The 22,744-nt window shown below is 40.1% G+C and overlaps 1 protein-coding gene across 1 annotated transcript; it reads left to right on the forward strand.

Annotated features, from left to right (window-relative positions):
* Positions 1-653: 653 nt before the first annotated feature.
* On the forward strand, positions 654-11,291 carry il21r.1 (interleukin 21 receptor, tandem duplicate 1). The gene is made up of 10 exons (XM_087847843.1): positions 654-776; positions 3,500-3,684; positions 3,951-4,032; positions 4,276-4,387; positions 5,445-5,623; positions 6,049-6,191; positions 6,302-6,488; positions 6,652-6,727; positions 8,001-8,094; positions 10,486-11,291. Exons 3-10 carry the CDS (start codon positions 3,972-3,974, stop codon positions 11,191-11,193), a joined length of 1,560 nt encoding a protein of 519 aa, XP_087703969.1. The 5' UTR covers positions 654-776; positions 3,500-3,684; positions 3,951-3,971; the 3' UTR covers positions 11,194-11,291.
* Positions 11,292-22,744: the final 11,453 nt, after the last annotated feature.

Raw genomic sequence — 22,744 nt, forward strand, 5'->3', positions numbered from 1 at the left:
ACTTAGTTTTCTAGTTTAATCTTTTTTTACTTTCTTTCTTCAGCAACTCTAAGACTGAGCTCAGCGCTTTACCAAAGTGTTTTTGTTTTGTTTTTACTATAGATGGAAAAATCACACAATGACAAAAAGTATATTGCCGATTGGTACACACAGCAAAGAGTGTTGCACCGACACCGTGGAGGTGCAACACTTGCAAAGTAAGAAGCAAGCTAGAAAGGAAAGGTGCAGCAGGAGGAGGAAGCTGATCTCAAGAGGTGAGGTCTGAGAACTCTTTACCTCCCACATACATGTGCAAAAAAATACAAATCATGACTAATATGTAGTATAGTATTATCATTTTTTGCTTCAGCACCATATTTACTTAATTAAATGTTTAATAGACATTAAATATTAACTTTTACTAGAGTATCTTAGATCCGTCTCCAGACATGCCAGAGTCTGAATGTCTCTTACTAATAAAATCAAAGGTTGTCAAGTTGTTGCTGACTTATTCTGGCCCGTTTGTTACGGTGGAATTTGGGGACTTTGAGGAATGTCGTTGCTATAACGAGCCTGGACCACACATGGGCGCTGTGTATTTCATATGGGGTCTGTAAACTGATAAACTGATAGGAAGGGGCTGGTACGTGCACCAAAGGTCCTCTTCCACTTTTTGGATTCTCAGTCTCCAAAAAAGTTTGGAGTCAAAAACGTCCCAGAGTCTCCCGGTAGATACAAATATCGTGTCTGAAAACACGACAGAAGAGGTTCTCTTACAAAAAGCTGCTAATAAATTGGTGAGTACATTCAACAGGTAATTACGTGAAATTACATGAATGTCAGGTGGTGTGGTGAGGGGGGGAGGAGAGAAATTATAGAGCAATTTTTAAAAATTAAAAAAGCAAAGAAAAGAAAGAACTGCTGGGACAAAACGAGTCTCAACATGAGTCCACAAAGTGAAAACGAAACGAGGAAAACATCGTTGCGGGCTTCCCCGGTGAGTATGGACCATATCCAAAATTAGGTCTGCGCGTCTAAGAGTGTGTCGCGCGCAAAAAAGGCCCGCCAGTAAAGTCACGCAGGCATTAAAACAAAACAAAAAGAAAAACAGTTTTACATATTTTATTATTATTATATTTAAACTGTTATAATATGATTAAATGCAATTTAAGCGCTGGCTTTTACAGCCGTGCTTCGTGTGCTACTAGTTTCACATCTCTGATAACTGACACGGTCGCTCTTTTAATGTGACCCCTGAACGCCTTTTATAAGCTATAAGCTGAACCTTTTATATTTGTTCATAAAAACGCAAATGTCCACGTAAAAGCTGTGAAAAGTGTCAAATAATTTTAAAAATAAGCAGTACAAGTCTAAATTCACTGCCTTTGCTTTTTTTGCACATGCGCTCTAGTTTCTAAGGAAAGAAGAACCAGAACTCAGTTAATGTGTTGGTCAAATCAGCAGTTCACATTAAAACCTGCGGGGGCGGGGGGGTTTAAAGTGACGCTCATGCACAGCGCCCTCTAGTGACTATGGAGCGTTTGTGCAAGCCTCAGCAGCTGCGTGTAAACATTTCCTGATCAATCAGTTTATTGGATTTAGGTTTTGAAATTTACAACAAGATAAAATATAATAATTAAAGTATATTTTCTGACAGAGCAAAAATATGAAGAACAACCTTGTGTCTCGTGTTACACTCGGTCACAGCCCGAGAAGAGGAGAGATCAGATAAAGTGGTAACTTCAAAAATGATACTTTACAAAAACATAATTAAATAAAAGAGTGTGTTTGTCAGTGGTGTAAAGCGCACACATACACGTGGCAGAGTGTGTCTAAAACACAGAATCGTGCTGTTGCTAAGCTGGTGAACATCTGAAGGCTGGCTGTCACTGCAGGAAGGAAGACGCTTTTATATTGCTGCTCAGTTACCTGCTGCAAAGCAAAGCACAGAACACAACAAACGAAGTGGAGATGCCTCGAGGTCAACACAGCTGTTATATGAATGTGATACTACCCGGCACATCTATATACTGATGATTTTCTCTTGTATCAAAAGCGTAAAGCACTTCTCACTATAATGCAGAGCTCTGGGGAATCTAAAAGGCCAGCAGGCCCACTGCAAAGACAAATCAACTGTCTTTTAGAATTATAAAGACAGCGATCTACATGCAAAACACAACAGGATCGTCCTGTAAAATGTCTAAATATACTACTCGTGTTGTGTGTTAGCAAAGAGGGCTGCGCATCAGCTGGATATTTGTGCCCGGTGTTTTCACTCCTATTTTCTCAACTGCATGATTTCATAAGATTGAACCTGGTAGATTTTGTCTAATCATGCTGAGAAACATGTGGACAGACAGACAAACCACACAGGAATTACAGGAGCCATCGTCACTTCTTTTTCCTATTTACATTTAGGTGTCTAACCGCTAAATGGTGGTTAGTGTTTTGTTTGAGAGTTGCACTTGAGGAAGAGGAAGACGAGCAGTGCTGCTTTCAGTGAACGCTCGGTTTGCTTGTCAAAGCTCCATTTTGCTAATAATTTGGCTTTAGCCCTTACTAACCTTTAGACTCTTCAGACAGAGTAATAAAGAAAGACATATGACTGTGCAAACGTATTGTTTATTGTATTATGCACGACTTCCCTTGCACATCTTATGCATAGATGACACATGTTTGCCTGTCCTGTCGGGCACTGGAGCAATCAGAATTATCGTCTGAAGGTTTTAGAAGAAATCATGGGGTGAAGTGATATTTTAAGCTCTGACTCTTTGTTATTTTCTTCACTTTTTTCTATTTTGTCTTTTAACCCAGTTAAAGCCACTGCAGGTGCTTGGCTTTGTGTAATTGTGTGGTAAAATGGCATTTGGATTTGACTAATACTGATACAATGACATTAAATAGACGTGTCTGCACACCCACACGGTGATGTCAGTCTGATAACACCCCCTGATATAAAGCTTGATACTGTGCTCTTTTATATTTAAGATAATAAAGTGTTTACACCTGGAACGCGACTCGAGAAAGCTGCTATTAAATGGGAGAGCTGCAAACATTTGGAGCTAATTTGATTACTGAAAGCGAGCGCCGAGGGGCTCGGCATCAGCATTATGACTCATACGGCTAGACGTATCGCAGTTTGCTGGAATCTTCTAAAAAAGCCCCAATTAAGTGTTATTAGGTAGTAAGTAGGTGTGTGATAGGGGTCTTTGGGAAGGTGTCAAAATTATTACAGGAATGAAACTGATTTTTTGTTATGCTTTGAACAAATGATGCATTATTAAAGTTATATTATTATTATATGATATTCTTCTAAGAGTAAAACATTTTACGACAGCCGGTAAAAGAATAAAATGTTCTGGGGTTCTAAATATGCTAAAATGGATTCACCGCTCGGTCTTCAAAAATCTATTTTTGTCCTGCTTTTTGTTAAAATTAGGTGACACAAATATGGCAGCATTGTCTTGATAATTTCAGTTTCCTGTTGACGTTTTCTCTCTTATCTGTTGCATATTCATAGTGGTGGGAAGCACCACACTGACTCTGCTCAAAGAGTCTGAAACCACATCCTTAGTCACGCTTGTGACTATGACGCCCGACAGCCTCAGCTTTGTTCCGCTTGGCGTTCTCACACAGACATCAGCGCATCTGTGACTCTGACGCTTCGCTCACCGGTAACGTTGCTGGAGTTTTAATTAAAATACGGTAAGATCATCATTTATTTTTCTCAGTGAAAAGCTGAAGATTAATTTGATTAGTTTGGATTTTGAATTTGTTAAGAAAAGTATAGGCTGTAGTGTTCTTGCTAAATCTGACGCTCATCTCGTCGGATATTCATTTTTAGCCACTTACTCACTTTGTCCAAGTTTAGAAGTCCATTACAAAAAAGCTATTTATTTATATCTTTTTAAAACACTTTTTTTCTGCCACACAACCACAGCTTTTTCTAAATTCTTCTGTGTTTCATGCAGCTGTTAGCAGCGGGTGGCCCCATGGCTCCCCAACATGTGTTCTTTTTCTTGCTGTGGCGCCTCGCTCTTTTCCTTCATGGAGGTAAGCAAGCTCTTTGTAATCTTTTTGTTTTCTTACTTCATTGATTTCTGTAGATATCGATCCATTTATTGTATTTCGGATGCGCTGTGGGTTTGTCTTGTCGTGGTTTTTGTGGCTACATTTTTTATCAAAATTAATTTCTTCAATTGAGTAAAACTGCAAAAAAAAAAAAAAAAGAAATGCTTTGATTTTGAAGATTATTGTTAAACTGGAAAACGAATAAATGTTAATGTTTTTTTTTAGCATCTGCATCATTTTGCCATGTCACCTGCTGGACAGACTACAGCGAGTTGTTGAACTGTTCGTGCGCAGCCTCTGTGCCGATGAATCCCCTTAACATCAGTGTCATTTGCAGGTAAAAGTTGCAGTGTGGCTATTTATGCAAACACTTTGTGGAGGCTTGTTTGAAATGATTGATTGGTTTATGCATTACCAGCTTCAGTAACCTTTTTACGGTATAGATGTGTTGTCAAATCGTCCAGTTTTAGTGCATAAACTGATTTTCATCTATTTGCCATAGTTGGCATGAGGAGCTGATCGACCAGTGTTGCATTTACCAGTGTTTATGAATTAAATACAACAATAATAGGCTATCTTAGACTTTATTTCTTGGTCAATCTAACCACAAGTGGACACATCAGAACTTTCTTGTATCATTTGGGTCCAAAATTCCCTGACTCGGTGTCATTTCAACTAGAAGGTTGGAGGATCTCCCCTGCACACTTTGCTTAGGAAGAATTATGCAAAAAAGACATCACAATTTGTGACTTGCAATAAGGTGCAGGAGATGCCAATGAAGGACCACCACGTCCTGCACTGATGACGTATTTTGTTGTTGGGGTCTTGTTGGGGACACATTAGCTTTTAGTCTACAAAGCAGCCCTCACTTAGCCTATTGGTGGTTGTTTACACTTGTACAAACAGCCGTCTTCGTGTGAACTGATTGCCCAAGATGGGTTTAAAACAAGTGTAAGCCTTTAATCTTTATCTGTCACAGAAAACATTTGGCACGAACAAACATTTTTAGATTTATGTCTCATTAAAGAGACACTATGTAGCATACAGCGTATGTAGCAGAGAGACAAACTGCACTCCCTGGCGGCGACACTGTTTCAACACCACTGAAGTTTTAATCGCTTTAGTTCATATTCATTATATTTATTAAATATTTAGTTGATCAGTTGATGCTTTTCTTTTTTATATATGATAATACAAATAAAAACATGTTTGGGGTTTTTAAAAATCACTTTAAATATTTAACAGTGGGCTTCAAAAAATGTTAACGGGCTAATGAATATTTATGTTTTTATTCAGGTGTGTTTTGCTTATAGAAATATTAGCGCATGACTGAACCACCTGCAAATCATCAGGACCCCATTAAAAACAGTCAGTTTTGGGTTGTTTTTTTTTAGGGGTGAAGATGAAGACGTTGATGGCAGCTGTGTTATCCGACCGCCTCAGTCCTGGTGTCAAATAATTGATGAGCGCTTTGATGATGTTGCATCAGTTGGAACAGTCTGCAGCACGACAGTCAGCGAAGAAGGCAGCTCATTCATAAATGAGTCATCCAGCTGGAACCTGAGTGAAGTGGGTAAGTAAAACTGATAACTCCTCAGTCTGACATTTCACTATGTGTCATCTCTGCTGAACACATAAAAAGGTTACAGAAAACAGGCTGTTGGTCCTCCAGTGACATTTCAGTGGCGTCAAAGTGTGTGTTAAAGACAAATTAAGGCATGTTAAATATGTTCCCTATTTTGGTTATAGGCGTATGGTTATTGATCACCGTCCATACATTAAACAATTTCCAACACAGATTGAGAGTTCAGAAAATCCAGAAGTTACAAGAATCATTCTGGCAACTTTCCCAATTTACCCGAATTGTTGTTTGCCGGTGAATGCCCGCCCATCTGTTTTATACTCGAAATTAAAACAAAAGCTAAAAATAACGTCCAGCTGCCATTTCTGGGCATGCACACATTTTCATAATATTCCCCCGGGGCTTTGTTTTCACAGTGAAATTTAAGCCTCCTTTAAACGTTCAAGTTGAAAACGCAGCGGGATTCTACAACATAACCTGGAGCCATGACGACGACGCCGCCGCCGCCGCCTGCCTCAGATACAGAGTCCGCATAAGAACGAGCGAAAACTTGTTGAAGGTAATATAAATATAAAAACCAATAACTTGGACGTGAGATTGGAAAAAAAACATCACTGTGAAATTTCTCTGCTCACGAAATTCTGACGTTTTTTATTTTGTTCCTAACAGGATCCAGTTTTGTCCAAGGAAAGAGTGTCAGAAATGCACATTCTGATCAACCACAATGAACTACAACCACAAACCAATTATACTGTGGATGTTCAAGCCACATATTGTCCTGAATATTTCCTTCAGGGTCCATGGAGTGAATGGAGTTCCACTGCAAACTGGAAAACAGAGGCGTTAAATGTCAAAGGTAGCCTTAATGTTCAAAGTAGCATCAATATTGAAGGTGGAAGCTTATTTGAAAGTGTCTTATGCGTTTACGTTCTGCATGTGTCTTCATGCATACGCTTCAGTAACAGGAAGGGTGTCATTTGTTTGTCTAAGACTAAAAATTTTAAATGCCTTTTTTCCAGGTACTTGGTGGCACATCTTCCTGTCCATCGTTACTGTCTTCATTTTTTGCCTGCTTCTGTGTTATTCACAGAAAACGTAAGTATTTGAAACACTGTCTTTTCTTTTTTAAACCCCAGCAAACAATCACAATTAAAAACGTAATCGTTTGCATTGTCAGATTTCCGCCAAATCTTCATTAATTGCACAAAAAGAAACAACTCAGCAGAGTTGAAACAATTTAATAGTGGAGGTCAACAGTAAGGCTTCCAGTAAATGATTAACAAAGCTTTAATCTGCATTTTCCTGGCATCACCTCCCACATATAGAGAAACCACTGCAGCATGTACGTGTGCAGCTCTTGCACTGAAAAGGCTAGCAGACATAGGAAGTTATGCAGAGCATCAGTGTCAGAGAACCGAGAACACCTCGCTTATCAAGTTCACACGGTTACAAGAAACCTACACAAGTTCACAAAAGCACATGAACTCTGTGCTTACATTTGTTCTGTTTGTTTTCTTTCTTACCTGTTTCAAATAAGGACGATGAAATGTTCTTCTCAGAGGAGTGATCGCACCTTTTGGTTTTGGGTTTTTGAAATGATTCTAACACATCTCTCTTGGGTACAGACGAATGGCTAACACTGTGCCAGTGGCTAACACAGTGTTAGCCACTGGCACAGTGTTAGCCACAGCTGAAAGCGATCATACACTGATAAACGTTGAACGATCAGTTTTAGTAGAAACTGTTTCAGGGACAAACTGTTGGATTCAGCTTTGTTTATTTTAAACCTGTGGCTTGTTTTATACAGAAAAACGCTCCAAGTGACACGACATGTGACACTATGTATATCGTAATTATTGCAGGGAGCTTTATAATAAAAAAAAAGTCCTTTATTATCATTCCAGCCCTGAGAATCATCTCAGTTTAGGCCACAAACAATGCTGAAACGTGCGTCAAAGTTTTCCTCGTCTTATGGCGGTAAAGAATCTAAATCCAGACAAGGATTAGTCGAGTCAAGTCGCAGCGCTGTTAACAACTTTCAAGTGTTCATTTCATAGAAAGGAAAATTTTCTCTACTCGTAATAAACTTATCATTATGTCTTATAGATAACAAATAGTCAAATAGCAAGATGTGACTAATGAATTCTGCTTAACTCTGTATAGTCTTTCACATGAAATCTGTTGTGTTATCAGCATTTCTAGTTCGTAACTGAGAGAGCTGTTGCCTTTGACCACAACTTCATAACTGCTCAGCTCGCGTACTGAAAACGAAAATCACCTCCACAAGACGCGACACTGAGCTATAAATGTCATTGTTCCTTCTCTGCCTGTTGTTCGGTTTTTAAAAATCATTTCACATTTGTCTCAGGTGTTGGCAGAGAAAGCTTCAGGTGATCACGTACATCCCGAGACCGGATGAGTTCTTCAAACCCCTGTATCACAACTACGAAGGGAACTTCAAGGTAAGACGGCAAAACGACGTCACTCGTTGCGTTTTGTGTGTAATTTCCAAATCGAGCCAGCAGGTGCTGCCACAGGGGGACTTTCTGCACATCTGGACCCTGTTTTGTGGGACTTTCCCCAGACTTCACACTAAGGGACTCCGTGATGTGAATGAGTCAGTGTGCAGGGGCTTCAAGAACCTTTTCAGATATCAGTATGAAATCTTGTGGGTTGATATTTGTGTATAAAAGTCAAACCTGTTCCACCCCAGTGGAAAATACCACCGGTGAATCTATTTTGATCTTTGCTTTGACATAGTACTAGACTAAAAACAGCCTGCTCTTCACCTGAAAGGCACACAAGTGAAAAGGTCGTGGTTTGCACTTTTGAAATAGTTTTGCTGCTTCTTTATGAATCGCGTCATCTTCTATTACCCCGTGTATTTACCCTAATGTGATTTATGCTATTTTTCTTTCTAAGCTTAGGGAAATATTGATCATTATTTCTTACAAAATGCACTCCCTTTTCTTTATGTTAACTCATTTCAAATCCAAGCAGATAGTCTGCACTGTATTTCTAAATAGCTGGGTTAAAAACACCCTATCATGTCTGCTTTTGCTTCTCATTTGCTGCCTCTTTAGAATAAAAACAATCCAGTAGAGCAGCTTCACCACATCTCGTTTATAAATGAGTGTAGAGCACATTGAAAGAACCTGCTAGTATAATTTAAACATACCTTTAAAATAGACCTTTTACGCAGAACGGTTCTTCCATTGCAAATGTTCCACATCTCCAGAAAGTATCAAATTAGCCCCGCAGCAATTTGGTGACAGACAAAAAAAACCCACACATCCGCCTCAGTTCTCACTCTAGTTGATGAATTGCTCCCGAGTACGAGCAACAAGTCGAATTCATTAGCTTTGGCCATGGATGCAGTTGCACACATTGTTCAGTAGAGTGCGCTGCTGCAGCAAATGTCAGAAACAACATCAGGCAACAGGAGATTATTCTTACTTGGTTTGTCAATGTTGACTGTCCCGCTGTAACTCTTTATTTGGCACCAGTTCCTATCAGAAGGTGGCAGTATTGTTATTGGTAACTGAACCTTTTTCGGGGGGGCTTAAAACACACTTTACTGCAAACCACATTCACCTATTCCCACACGCTTTCATAAAGAATGCCCAGGGTGCTTTAAGCACTAAACAGGGTTGATTATTTTGCTCAAGGAACATTTGAGGAGTGGGGTTCGCACTGCTACCCTCCTAATTGTTGGGTAACCCACTCCACTGCCACTTACCCACTTTTTAAGTCCTTAAATGCAAAACTCTGTATTACGTCTTTCACTCAGATATGGTTGTAGTTTGTTTGCAGTGTCTTTCACCCTTGTGGTGCAGAGTGCTTCCTTTCTCTCAGCGATTTTAAAAAGACTGTCGTGCTGAAGAGCTTTTTTTCCAGGATGTGGTGGCCTATGCTTTGAGAAACTGATTCATGCTTATCTGGCCATCAGCTTGCTGCAAACCAGTGGTAATTGCAGAAGGTTTACACCTCATTGACACGTATGGGTCGCTGTAAAGTAATGTGCATTTTAAGAAAGAGACATACTTTAATAGTGCATTAAAGTAAGAATCACAAATAATTTCTCAGAGCATAGGACATATATGCTCCTTTTGAGCTACTCCCTGCAGTCTTTCCACATGCGACTAGTATTTGTATTAGTAGAAACAAAAAATTTCAGGACCTGTACCATTTAAACATTTCTGGTCCTGGCACTAACAGTTAAATCTTTTGATCCTGTGAAAGCCCCAGACACTTAGGTACTTGTCCGGATGTCTCAACCACACTTGCAAAAGAACCTAAGATAAGGACAAGGTTCTCAACATTAAAGCAAACTTGTTTTGCTTTTGTAAAAGGTGATTTTTAATTAAGTATTAGTTCTTTGGTAACAGTGAAAATATTGAAATCCATTATCTACCACAATAGTCAAATGAACTGATATTTCCGCCAGCAGTCTGGCAGCTTTGCTCTCCTCTGGGACCTCCCCATGCTTCCACATACATACACTGAAAGCTGGAGGTGGGGAGAGAAACGGCAAGACCCCCACACATTAGAGCAATGATAATAGATATGATATTCAAATTCAAACACTTCCTGAGTGGAAAAGTGGATGTAGTGGGTTGTCATGCAGCTTCTGCACAACCTTTTGGATGTGCAGAAGGGTAGCAGCATGCTTGGCAGGCACTCACGCTGCAGCCAGTGAATGACACTGTTAGGATTTTAATTCTCATGCAAATCTTTTGGTGCAGACTGTTTCCATGAGAAGATGACAAAGCACGCTCTTAAACATTCAGCTGACACTTTTTAGCATTTCTTTAGTCCAGCATGTTGATGTTTTCCCCGTTTTTCTCTTACAGGAATGGGTGAAGCCTGTATTCAGTGAGTATGATTACCTGAGGATCAGTCCAAATGTTCAGACGATGAGTGAGAAGCAGCACGACATACTTCACTGGAGCGACGAGAAGCAGCGAGACAACGAGGACAACGAGACGAATCAAGGTGGCGACATCCACCACATGCTGCAGCCTCACAGCAACGTGCTGCTGCACTTTCCAGACGGTGACAGTTCACAGGGCAACAGCCACTCCACTGGACACATCTCCATCCATACTGTAACCTTATCTGGAGAAGATTTTGATGAGGAAGTTACATCACAGAGCTCCCTCAGAAGTTACCAAGATGGAGCAAGCTTGGGCTCCTTTGAGGAAGACAACAGAGAGCATGCCAGCTATGATTTAGAGGAGCCTCACGTGTCCAGGATGGACAGACAAAGTGGGGTATTACCACAGCATGAAAACCGCATATCCAATGACCTATTAGTGGAAAACCTAAACTTCCAGCCTCACGATCAGTTTGATGAACCAGAGAGGGTATCCCTTGACTCATTTGAGCAGTCAGAGGATGGCTACCCTCATGTGGACTTGGACACAATCGATAGTGGTTTTGGGGAGTGCGGCAGCCCCGGAGCATCAGACTCAAATACAGCAGATCAGATCAACTCTGATTTATTTCATCAGCACACGAACTCAAATTCAAATTATGTCAAGCAGTGGATGATAATGTAGCACTATTCAAGAAGACTCAAGCCACCTGGAGAATGAACTCCGTGAATCACAATGATTCAAAGTTGACTGACTGCTACCGTTTCAGATTGTTGGGCCGTGGGGCACACGTTTATTTAAGACTTGGATCTGTTGATGATATTTGAATTAGAAAAAGAATCTAGTTGAGTGGTCATGCTGTAATGTTGTGTATTTTTATAGTCTGAATGTTTTTTTTTTCTTGCACTATAGTCTTGTTCCGTTATTTTAAAAGAACAGCTCCAAGGGAGAGGAGAGAGAGAAAGAGACTCTATGCCTGAAAATATCAGTAGATAAAAATAAATGAAATAAATAATATTTAATAAAAATACAGTGATTCTGTGAAATGCAAATTCATTTATATACGTACTTATAAGTGTTGATTTAATTTAATAATAAAATGCTGCAAAAGTCTGATTATTTCAATGCTGACTCGACAGAATTTAACAAATCATCAATCAAAATTCTGCTTTGATTTAGATCGCCTGAACTATTTTTTGAAATCCATTTATTTTCTCATGGTCATGCACGCTTTGTTAGTTTGTTGCTATCAAAGCATGCTTTGTTAGCATGCATGCTGCCTTATCAAGATATTGATAATGTCTGTTTTCCTTGCAAATGCATTTTGGCAGAAACCACTGAAAGTCCTGCTTTGTGCAACGTCAGACAAAAGTGCAAATTTGGAGCAAAATGTTATCTGAGGATGATTATTTCACCAGTCTTCATCTCATTCATCAGCAGGAAGGAGACAAGTGCGTCAGAAAAACTGCATCTCCAGTTGTATAGAGTCTGCTTGTGTGTCTTCTTTCTTCAGACTTTGTGTTTCACTTGAAAGTGTTAAATGTAACTTAATCCATATTTAAAACAGTTTAAAACATTGATCAGTAAGTAAAGTAAGTAAAACTTTATTTATATAGCACTTTTCAAGATAAAAATCACAAAGTGCTTCACAGAAGCTAAAACCTAAAAATAAAAATCAACAAAAAGCAAGTTTAAAAAGAGTTTTTAGCTGTTTTTTAAAAGCGACCACTGAGTCCACAGATCTCAGGCTCAAAGGGAGAGAGATCCACAATCTGGGGGCCACAGTTCCAAAAGCTTTGTCACCTTTTGTTTTCAGCCTCGTGTGTTGGACAGCAAGCAAGCCCTGGTCACATGACCTCAGGGACCTGCTGGGAATGTATGGATGTAAAAGTTCGCTTATATATGTTGGTGCTTGTCCATGCAGAGCCCTGAAGGTCAAGGTCAAAACCTTAAACTGGATTCTGAATTTAACGGGGAGCCAGTGCAGCTGGATCAGCAGGGGTGTGACATGGGAAAACTTGGAGGACTTGGTCAGAAGCTTTGCAGCAGCGTTCTGAACAACTTGCAGATGCTCCAAAGAGGCTTTACATAAACAAGTAAACAAAAATTACAATAGTCCAGACGAGATGAAACAAATGCATGAATGACAATTTCTAATTCGGAGCGCAATACAATGGGACTCAGCTTAGCAATGTTTCTCAAGTGATAAAAACAGGAGCGAACCAGAGATTTTACATGGGCATCCAAAGTCAGAGCTGAGTCAATACTAACACCAAGGCTCCTGATAGACGGTTTTGCAAATGTAGCAAGTGGACCCAAGTTTTCCATAACACTAGGTACAAACAAGAACTTCAGTCCTCTCCTCATTTAGTTGAAGAAAGTTTCCAGCCATCCAACATCTAATGGAGTCTATGCACTTATGCAAAATCTGTAGCTTGGAAACATCATGGGGCTTAAAGGAGATATATAACTGAATATCATCTGCATAGCAGTGATACGAAATGTCCTTAAAAGTGCTCAACAAGTGTTGAAGAGGAAGTAAATACAGTAAGAACAATAAAGGCCCCAAAACTGAACCTTGTGGCACACCATAGGCAAGAAAAGTAGAAGAGGAACTGTACTTAGAGGTAGCCACAGAAAAGGATCGTTCATGCAAATAGGATTCAAACCAGTCCAAAGCAGCCCCTGATATACCCACCCAGTGTCTCAGCCTATCTAGCAGAATATGATGGTCCACAGTATCAAAGGCAGAGGTCAGGTCCAACATCAACAGAACGGAGCATTCTCCTGCATCACATCTCATCAAGATGTTGTTGGGGACTCTAAGAAGTGTAGTTTCAGTAGAGTGAGCTCTACGAAAGCCAGATTGAGATTTATCCAGAATGCTGTATTCATCTAAAACAGCTATAAGCTGCTTAGCCACAATATTTTTCTAAAATCTTAGAAATGAACGGTAATTTTGAAATAGGTCTGTAGTTACTAAGAAGAGAAGCATCAAGCTTAGGTTTTTTTTAACAGTGGGTGAATGACAGCATTCTTACAATAAACAGGGACCCGACCAGAAACCAGTGAGGTATTGATAATTGTGAGCACACAGGGACCAACAGACTGAAAGACATTTTTAAACAAAGATCCAGGTAAAATATCAAGAGAGCAGGAGGATGCTTTCATTGAATTAACTAACTTGACCAGCTCAGGTAAGGACACAGGTAAAAATATTCTAAAATTACAGGCTTAGCTTGAGTTGGAGCAGACAAGAGAGACACAGAAGGAGAGATATTGTTCCTCACGTTGCTGACTTTTTCAACGAAGAAAGAAAGAAATTTTTCACAATCTTCATTTGATGAAATTGGGACAGCATGTGGAGCAGGAGCAACAATATCACTAATGGTGTCAAATAGTACCTTGGGGTTACCTCTGCTCTTAGACACTAAATCTGAGAAATAGGCCGCCCTCGCATCTCGAACTGAAGTGTTAAAAGAGAGTTTTCCTCCATAAACGCTCAACCTTACAGCAGCAACGCTTTAAGAAGCGAATGCTGTCATTTATCCAGGGAGACGACTTTGAAACAGGAGCTAGTCTAGCTTTGACAGGACAAACATTGTCTAAAATACAAAGACAATGATTATTAAAAAGATTTGTTAAAAAATGAACATCTTTATAAGGAGATAAAACTAAATTAAAAGCATCGGAAAATTTAACAGCAGTAGAGGTAGTTAAGATGCGAGAGCTAACCACATGTCGAATAGGAGAGAGGGACAAATGAAAAGACAGATTAAAAAGAATACAATGATGATCCGAAATAAAAATGTCCTCAGTACAAATAAAATCAATGTTTAAACCTAAAGTAAAAACAAGTGTGTGTCCCTTGGTGTGTGTGGGACCAGACACATGCTGAGTAAAATGAAAAGAATCCATGACGTTAAGGAAACTTCTGGCAAAGAGGTCAGAGTCATCATCAACGTGTATATTAAAATCCCCGACTATAACCAGTCTGGACAGCTTCAAAGTAAAATAAAAGTGTCAACACAATCAATGAATAATAGATGAGATGTTCTATGGTAAATGTTTTTGCATTGTTACGGAGATGTCATTGCACCTCAAAATTTAATATTGTGTCAATTTTGCATCATACAAAGTTAAAACCATGAACGTGCAGTTCAGACATAAGTCTGAGAAAATTTGTAATACATGTTACAAAATTTTTAGTATCTTCTGCAAAAATGTATTGGGTTAAAGTAAATATCTAGATAAAGTTGATTAATAGTGCAAATTCATGGTTTGCAAATCACTGTGACATTGTGTAACTTTTAACTGATCAAGACGGAATCAAATAAGTTAGAAAGGATATTTAAAGATGAAATATATGCTGCGATCACAATATTGCTTTAGCATGTCATCTTTTAGCATCCATATCATTTTCACATTCTATCAGTGATAGCCTTGAGGCGCTTTTTATTGTGACATATGGATCCTGCAATATTAGAGAACAAGCCCCAACTATCAGAAGGTCCCCTATGAGCATCAGTTAGAGACTTTGTGAAATAAGAACTCCTTTTTATTGACAGCATCTCCAGCAGCAGAAAGAAAAACAACTTAAAACTAGAGAGTGAGATTATACAAATGCTACTGGCATGCAATAGTTGCATATAATGGGGCTACAGATGTAAGGTACTTGCATTCATATAGCTCTTTTCTATTCTTATTGACCACTCAATATTTGGAATGGTAAATGGACCAGAGCACTCAAAGCACTTTATACAACATGCCACATTCACACGCATTCATCAGAGAGCAACTTAGGGTTGCTTAGGTTAGTGACTTGCCCAAGGATATTTGGCATACAGACTTGGGGGAGCCAGGGGTTGAACCACCAGCCAAAGAGAGCTCCCGAGCTACAACCACCCCAGTGGACTGCAAGTCAAGGTAAGAAGGTTCCTGGTTTGACCCTGGCTGGGGTCTTTCTGTGTAGCAGTGGTAGAACATTTTCTACCACCTTGCCACTCGAGAGGGAAGTACCCAGCCAACATGTATATATGGGCCCCACCTGGTTTTTGTGCGGGCTGGATGATGGGTATCATATGGGCATGGGCTCAAACTGGGCTTTTTGTATAGGGCCTACTTCGGTTTTTCACATTAAACCCATATGGGGAATCCCAAGTGGGCACTTTTAGTAGGTCCTAGCTGGGTCAAACATGGGAAACACTTAACTTGGTCCAAAATGGGAAACACACGTAGGACCCACTTGGGCTTTCCACCTAGGATAGACATGGGCTAACACAGTCATTTAAGGATAGGCTGTTGTTGTGTGCCCCAGGTGGGGCAGAGTGAGGTAATCAATATATGTTTTAGTATCGATGACACAGGTGGGGCCCACCTGGTCAAACGATATGGGTTACACATGGGCAAATGCAAGTCAGAACCTAAAAACATGCCTATGTGGGCCCCAAATGGGGCAAAGTGAGGTAATCAATATATATTTTTAGCACTGATGACACAGGTGGGGCCCACCTGGTCAAACTGTATGGGTCCCACATGGGCAAATGCCAGTCAGACCCTGAAAACATGTCTATGTGGGCCCAATATGGGTTATGTTAAGTTAATATGGGCTTATATTTTATGTGGGTTCAGGATTGTTTAGTATGTATGGGACCCACTTGGGCTTCTCACATCAAAACCATATGGGCAAAACCAAGTGGAAACATATAGTAGGTCCTTGCTGGGTCAAACATGGGAAACACTTAACTTGGTCCAAAATGGGAAACACACGTAGGGCCCACTTGGGTTTTCCACCTAGGATAGACATGGGCTAACACAGTCATTTAAGGATAGGCTGTTGTTGTGTGCCCCAGGTGGGGCAAAGTGAGGTAATCAATATATGTTTTAGTATCGATGACACAGGTGGGGCCCACCTGGTCAATCTATATGGGTCACACATGGGCAAATGCAAGTCAAACCCTGAAATGTTGGCCCCATATGGGGCAAAGTGAGGTAATCAATATATTTCTTTAGCACTGATGACACAGGTGGGGCCCACCTGGTCAAACTGTATGGGTCGCACATGGGCAAATGCAAGTCAGACCCTGAAAACATGTCTATGTGGGCCCCATATGGGTTATGTTAAGTTAATATGGGCATATATTTTATGTGGGCTCAAGATTGTTTAGTATATATGGGACCCACTTGGGTTTCTCACATCAAATCCATATGGGCAAAACCAAGTGGAAACATAGGCATGAGTGGAGTAAGGCTTGGTGCATCATGGTGAGTCCCCAGTAACTGAGAAGCGTAACTATGGGATGGTTCAGGGTCAGTTGATCCATTTACATATCTACTATTTGCTCGATGATATTTGAATGCAGTTAATAGGCTTGAAAACTAAAATAATACTTTATACACAGAGTTTCATGTTGGTCATCCCATGAAAAACCTTTACAAGTCAGCTGATTTTTATTTAATGTTTTTGTACAATAGCTTTATTGAGTGTACCCATGTAAACATTTACCTCCACACTAAATATTTTGAGTTACAGGTTCTGAAAGTACATGTGAATGGGCAGTGTTGGGGAGTAACGGAATACATGTACCGCCGTTACGTATTTAAAATACAAAATATGAGTAACTGTATTCCGTTACAGTTACCGTTTAAAAAGGTGGTATTTAGAATACAGTTACTTTGTTGAAATAAATGGATTACACGGCGGTACTTTCCTGTTTCATATTGTCGCGGGTCAGGACTGTTTGGGTTTTGTTTGACAGCTACGTTCTGTTGTTCCAGGTGGCAGCGTTACGGTTGCCATGGTTACAGGGTGACGCTCTCTCTGCGTGTTTCCTGGGTGAGAGAGGCCTTTTTGTTGTTGTTGTGCTAAGCTAATAGGCAGAATGCTACAGGTATAGCTCTAAAGAATGTAGCATCATAGGCAGTGTAGTCCGTGCTGCAGGGAGAATGGACTGCCATACCCGTTATGTGTCTGTGAGCGAGGGAGGGAGAAAAAGGAAAAGTACGAGCTGTCATCGAGCAAAAACGGGAGCTGGAAGCATGTAAATATAATAATAACCACTGCAGCCAAGAAGAGAGCCTGACGAGCCCAGTTGTAAGTAAGCTATTAAGACTCGACTGTACACCGTGTTCGTGTTTTCCTCTGAAACAATAAGTTCTGTTGGAGCAGCCTTTCAACTCCTCTCTCTGTCTCTGCTAGCAAACTTGACCCAGACAACAAAGTAAAGCTAGTTTTCGGCTACGAGCCGACACAGAACCCACCGTATTAGCCAGAGGTCCCTTTACTACGGTTCGGAGCCGCGGACCTTCAGTAACAGTAATAAATCACAGCAATAGTACATTCATGTAGTTGTAAACAGCATGATAATATATTAAGTAATCCAAAGTATTCAGAATACGTTACTCTCATTGAGTAACGTAACGGAATACGTTACAGAATACATTTTGGGGCATGTATTCTGTAATCTGTAATGGAATACATTTTAAAAGTAACCTTCCCAACACTGTGAATGGGTCAAATTTTTAAAACAACACTTGATAAGTACAGGAGACTTTTCAGGGCTGAGAAAACAGTGCAACCAAATTTACACCCACTCCAAGTATCACAATCTGAAGCCAAAATCTTGTTTCTGTTCAGCACGATTATTTCTGTAACCAACACTGAGCATCAACATCATGTGTATCATAGTTTCAGAATCAAAACATAACCAGTTTTTTTAGATTTGTGAGGGTTGGACTAGCAAAGCAAGCACTGGTATTATGATCATTTACTGGAGCCGACTTCCAAAAGTGTGTTTCTGAGTATGAGCACTTATATGTTACAGCAATTATACATGAGAGTAATGTTTGGTAAAGTGAGTACAAGAGACACCACCTTTAGCAAAAGGTAAGCTGAGCAGGTAATGAAGCAACAATTGTGAATTCACCATCCAATGGTGCACACTCTTCTGTGTGTTCAAACTGCATTCAGGATTTTCTCTGTGCATTTATCAAATCAGAATGAGTGATGGACATTAAAAGTGAAGTAAGTGAGGGAAAAGAGAACACATGTGTGACCATAGTCAGTCTAATAGTTGCTTCAACAGGACTTTTGGACTTGGAATCCACAAGTGGGGATAGGTTAACTGCATCAAAACATCTCAGTTTAGTCTTCATGATTAATTTGACACATTACATCCTTTAAACATAATCTCTGGCTCTCTCCCACAGCACATCTTCCTTCTCTCACCCCAACCGGTCGCAGCATACGGCCCTTCCCTGAGCCTGCTTCTGCCCGAGGTTTCTTCCTGTTTCAGTTTCAGTGCTTGCTCAGAGGTGGTCTCATGATTGTTGGGTTTTTCTCTGTATGTATTATTACAATATACAGCCGCTTGAGGTGACTGTTGTGAGTTGGTGCTGTATAAATAAAATTGAATTGAATTAAACTTTCACCTGAGGCCACAAGTGAGTGAAGGATAATAAAAACAATAAAGATTCTGAATTCACACTGTTACTTCTGTTTATTATGAACATTTCTGACTTTTCATTAAATGTTATTTACCTTTTATAACATAATGAATTAACAGCAAGGCAAAGAAGGCAAGAAGAAATTGTTAACAACCATCAATAAACAGCTGCTATAAGAGAGCCGATTCATGAACCTTTTTCTGAAAGAAAATCAGGAAGGAAAAACTGGGAAAGTGTGACTAATTATAAGTGCCACATTAAGAAAAAAATGTTGTCCCGTTTGAAATTTTAAAGTTAAACATGAAATGGTGTTTTCAGAGAAAAGAGTTGAGGCTATTTTGAGGAAAGAAAGTAAAAATATGGAGCTTACAGTCGTCCTTTCAACCCTAACAAATGCCACGGCTTGAATAACCTCTACAAAAAGACTTGTGTCCATCCCCTTTTTTGCACTAGGGTGTAACCATCAATATTAATGCAACTGTCCATTGCCAGCAACATCAACGCTCTCGTTCAGAACCGAGGAGAAAAAGTCAAAAATATCCACTTTTTTTTTCTTCCACTGTAGGTCCAGATTTTCTGTTCCAACACATTAACAATGAAGCTGAATTCACTTAGACCTTGCACCCCAACACAGGAAGTCTGGTTCAGCGCTCTAATTAAAAAGTCCTATTCTGATTCTATGAATATTATGGCAACACAGAGTTCAGATGGAGCCTAAGGATGGGTGAATGGGTGAGGGGATTCACCCAGTACTAACTGCCCCTGTTACCTACCCTGCCCCTATTGTCATGGTCCTGAGCCTGCCGACTCAGTGTTTTGTGTTTCCTTATGCTTTTGTTCATTCCGAGTATGTATTCTGTTGTGATTTGCCATTTGTTAGGTTTCTGTTCTTTGCCTGCCTGCTCCCACTTCTCTGTGTTCCCTCCGTCTGTCCATGGTGTCACACTGTCTGCTTGTGAATCTGTCTGTTTAGTTCTGTGTCTGTGAGTTTCCTGTTTTATTGTGAAGGTCTCCGTCTGATGTGAGTGTGTTCAGTTTGCGTTTCCCCTGTCCCGTCAGCTCTGATTTCTCCCAGCTGTGTTGCCCTCCTGTCTCTCATCCCCTGATTACTGCTGTGTGTATTTAAGCCCTGTGTGTTCTCCTGCCTGTTGCCAGTTCGTCTGCGTCACGCTGTGTCCCACGGTGTCCCGTTCCGCATCCCTTTTGGTATCTTCTCAGGTTAGTTATTTAGTTTTCCCAGTTTAGGTTTCTTTAGTTTATTGTCCTCCCTCATTGCCTGTTTGCCACCACTCCACTTTGTAAATAAACATCACTAGCATTCTCATCCACGGCTTGCATTTTGGGTCCTTTCTCCCTCCAACACCACACGACTCGCCTCGGCAGCCGTGACACCTATGGTAAAAATGAGCAGAGAAAAAGTCAAAAATAATAAAACCAACTTGTAGGTCCACTAGGGTTGGGTGGTGGTGGCTCCTCTGGCACTACCTGTTGGCACTAGCATTTCTAACTATGGACCTCAGGGACTGAATCTTCAGATGATGTCTTCTGCTCATCACAAGAACTAGATGAAAAAACACTGCAAATGCCCATTTGCCTCCCCGTCTCTCTTTCCTCCATCTTCGACCTTTCACTTCTAACTAAGGCAAAGGTTGCTTCATTGACTCTTTTCCATGTTATACTTACATAACATAATTTGTCAAGTCAGTAACTATCAGTCACATATGAATTAGGATTATGTATTATCATTACAACACTTAATACCATTTCTCTTATTCAAAATCATGTATAATGACAGTTTGGCGACAAAGTTCTTATATTTTCACATTCCTGCAGACACACACAAATCTACCAAGGTCAAAGCTGGATCGTGTCCACACACAAGATTAAGACATTAGAACAATGATTTTCGCATTTAACATATTGGCCAAACTTACATTTTGATTACATATTTGATTAAGGATAAAGATGATTTACTATTAACATAGAAGAGCCACCTCCACAGGACAAGACTCAGCTGTCCATCTGCATCTAAAGGTCAAAGGTCACTCTTTCGAGGATGCCAATGTTCACATTTTGGACAGAGAGGACAGATGGTTTGAAAGAGGAGTGAAAGAAGCATCTATGTCCACTGTGAGCGACCATCTTTGAACAGAGGCGGTGGTTTACGACACCAACTGTCTGCCATCTATAATCCAGTTTTGAGATCCTCCCCAGACGCCTTAACGCCCACTCACATCCTGGGCCATCTGACCTCAGGAATTCGCATGATAAGGTGGGGCCAGGTTTCACAATGAGCTCACCCGAAACTCTGGCTGATTGGGACCCACACCCAGTTCCACACCTTGGCTCAGGTGATTAGAGGATCATCAGGTGGTCCTTTTGTCCCTCTGTGGGGGGACACTCCCACTAGGTTTAAATCTGGGACTCTCCACCATTTGACCTTAGAACTGAAGAAGCCTCTCGGATGAAGGTGAAACGTCTTCAAGTAACTTAAAGAAGTCCAGACGCTTTTCTTTGCAAGCTCCTTTGACTACGATAACCTGGATGACTGAGAACTTTCACAGACATTAACAAATATGGTCGAGGTCGTTTTTAGCATCTGGTATCATTTCAAACATGAAAGTCTGGATGTTGTTTGAGACTCTCTTAGATGCAGGGAGAGGAAAGCTACAGGGCTTCGACCACTCTCTGTCCCACCTCTCCCGATGGCCTATCTGAAAGTGATACTTGGGTATTTCAGTGATGGAGTGCCTTCAAACAGTGATGTTGATAGCTTTGGTTTGACGCTTGACCTTTGATTCTAGTCTAGTGTTTTGATTTTCTGTGGTTCATCTGCATGCATTTGCAAACATGCAAACAAAGCAAAGATTTTTTTTTTACATGTACTGAGCGATGTCGGTTTACTGTGAATGTGTCTTTTCTCACAATCTGATGTCTATCAGTTTCCTCTCCATGTCGACTTCTCGTTCCCGGTTTGTGAAAACCCACTCTTTGTAAAGTGAACATCCAAGTGTAGAAATAATAAGAAATTAAAGGAAAACCAGTGGAGGATCTCAGTCATCTGTCAGGATTATGTAATAAATAAAATAAAGTGTCTGATGTCGAGAGGAGCAAGTGTATTTAAACTTTATAGACAGTTAAAAGAGCTTTTGAATAATTTCCTGCAGTTGCTTAGTGCAGCTTCTTTAGCTGTGGGGAAGTGTGATCTATTTTATGTGCTTGACAGCTACAATCTAATTTTTGGAGAATGCAATTTTTGTTTTCTAACTTCTCCTCTCTACACCAGATAAACCAGATAAGTATTCCCAGGAAAACTTAACAAGAAATGCATCTTGTTTACTTTTATTTGTAGTTGTGAAACGGGAATGTTGTGGAGTTTAATTGTTGAATTGTTATTAAATATGCACATAACTCGTTGAAACATATTGGTATAATTGCAGTGCAGTAGTAAAACGTCAGTATTTTTAACAAGATGATGCATTTCTGAAATGGATGATACAAAGAACCTGTATGTGCAGCGCGGAGCAGGCATTTTTTGCATGCAAGGGATAAGTTGCGAGATCATCTGTGTGTTCCGGTATTGCAAGTAAACTGAGATTTTACATTTTTTAAAGGAGCCTTGTGTGATTTAGCTCTTTGTATTTTGTTCTGCACAGAGAGAGGCCACTGCCGTATTTTTGAGTTTGTATTTTATTTCATTTCCCTTATTCCTCGCACTGGCGCCTCTTTTTATTTATCGTTTATCCTGTTACTTACCTCTCATACTGTTGATGTTCAGTACAAGTCCATT

The sequence above is a fragment of the Neolamprologus brichardi genome, chromosome 11 (genome assembly GCF_056152115.1).
Source record: "Neolamprologus brichardi isolate AB-2024 chromosome 11, ASM5615211v1, whole genome shotgun sequence".
NCBI classification, from domain to species: Eukaryota; Metazoa; Chordata; class Actinopteri; order Cichliformes; family Cichlidae; genus Neolamprologus; species Neolamprologus brichardi.

Coding starts and splice junctions, on each gene's coding strand:
- il21r.1 (XM_087847843.1), top strand. CDS start 3,972: ATGGCTCCCCAACATGTGTTCTTTTTCTTGCTGTGGCGCCTCGCTCTT. Junction 4,388..5,444: donor AACATCAGTGTCATTTGCAG/GTAAAAGTTGCA, acceptor GTTTTTTTTTAG/GGGTGAAGATGAAGACGTTG. Junction 6,489..6,651: donor AGAGGCGTTAAATGTCAAAG/GTAGCCTTAATG, acceptor CCTTTTTTCCAG/GTACTTGGTGGCACATCTTC.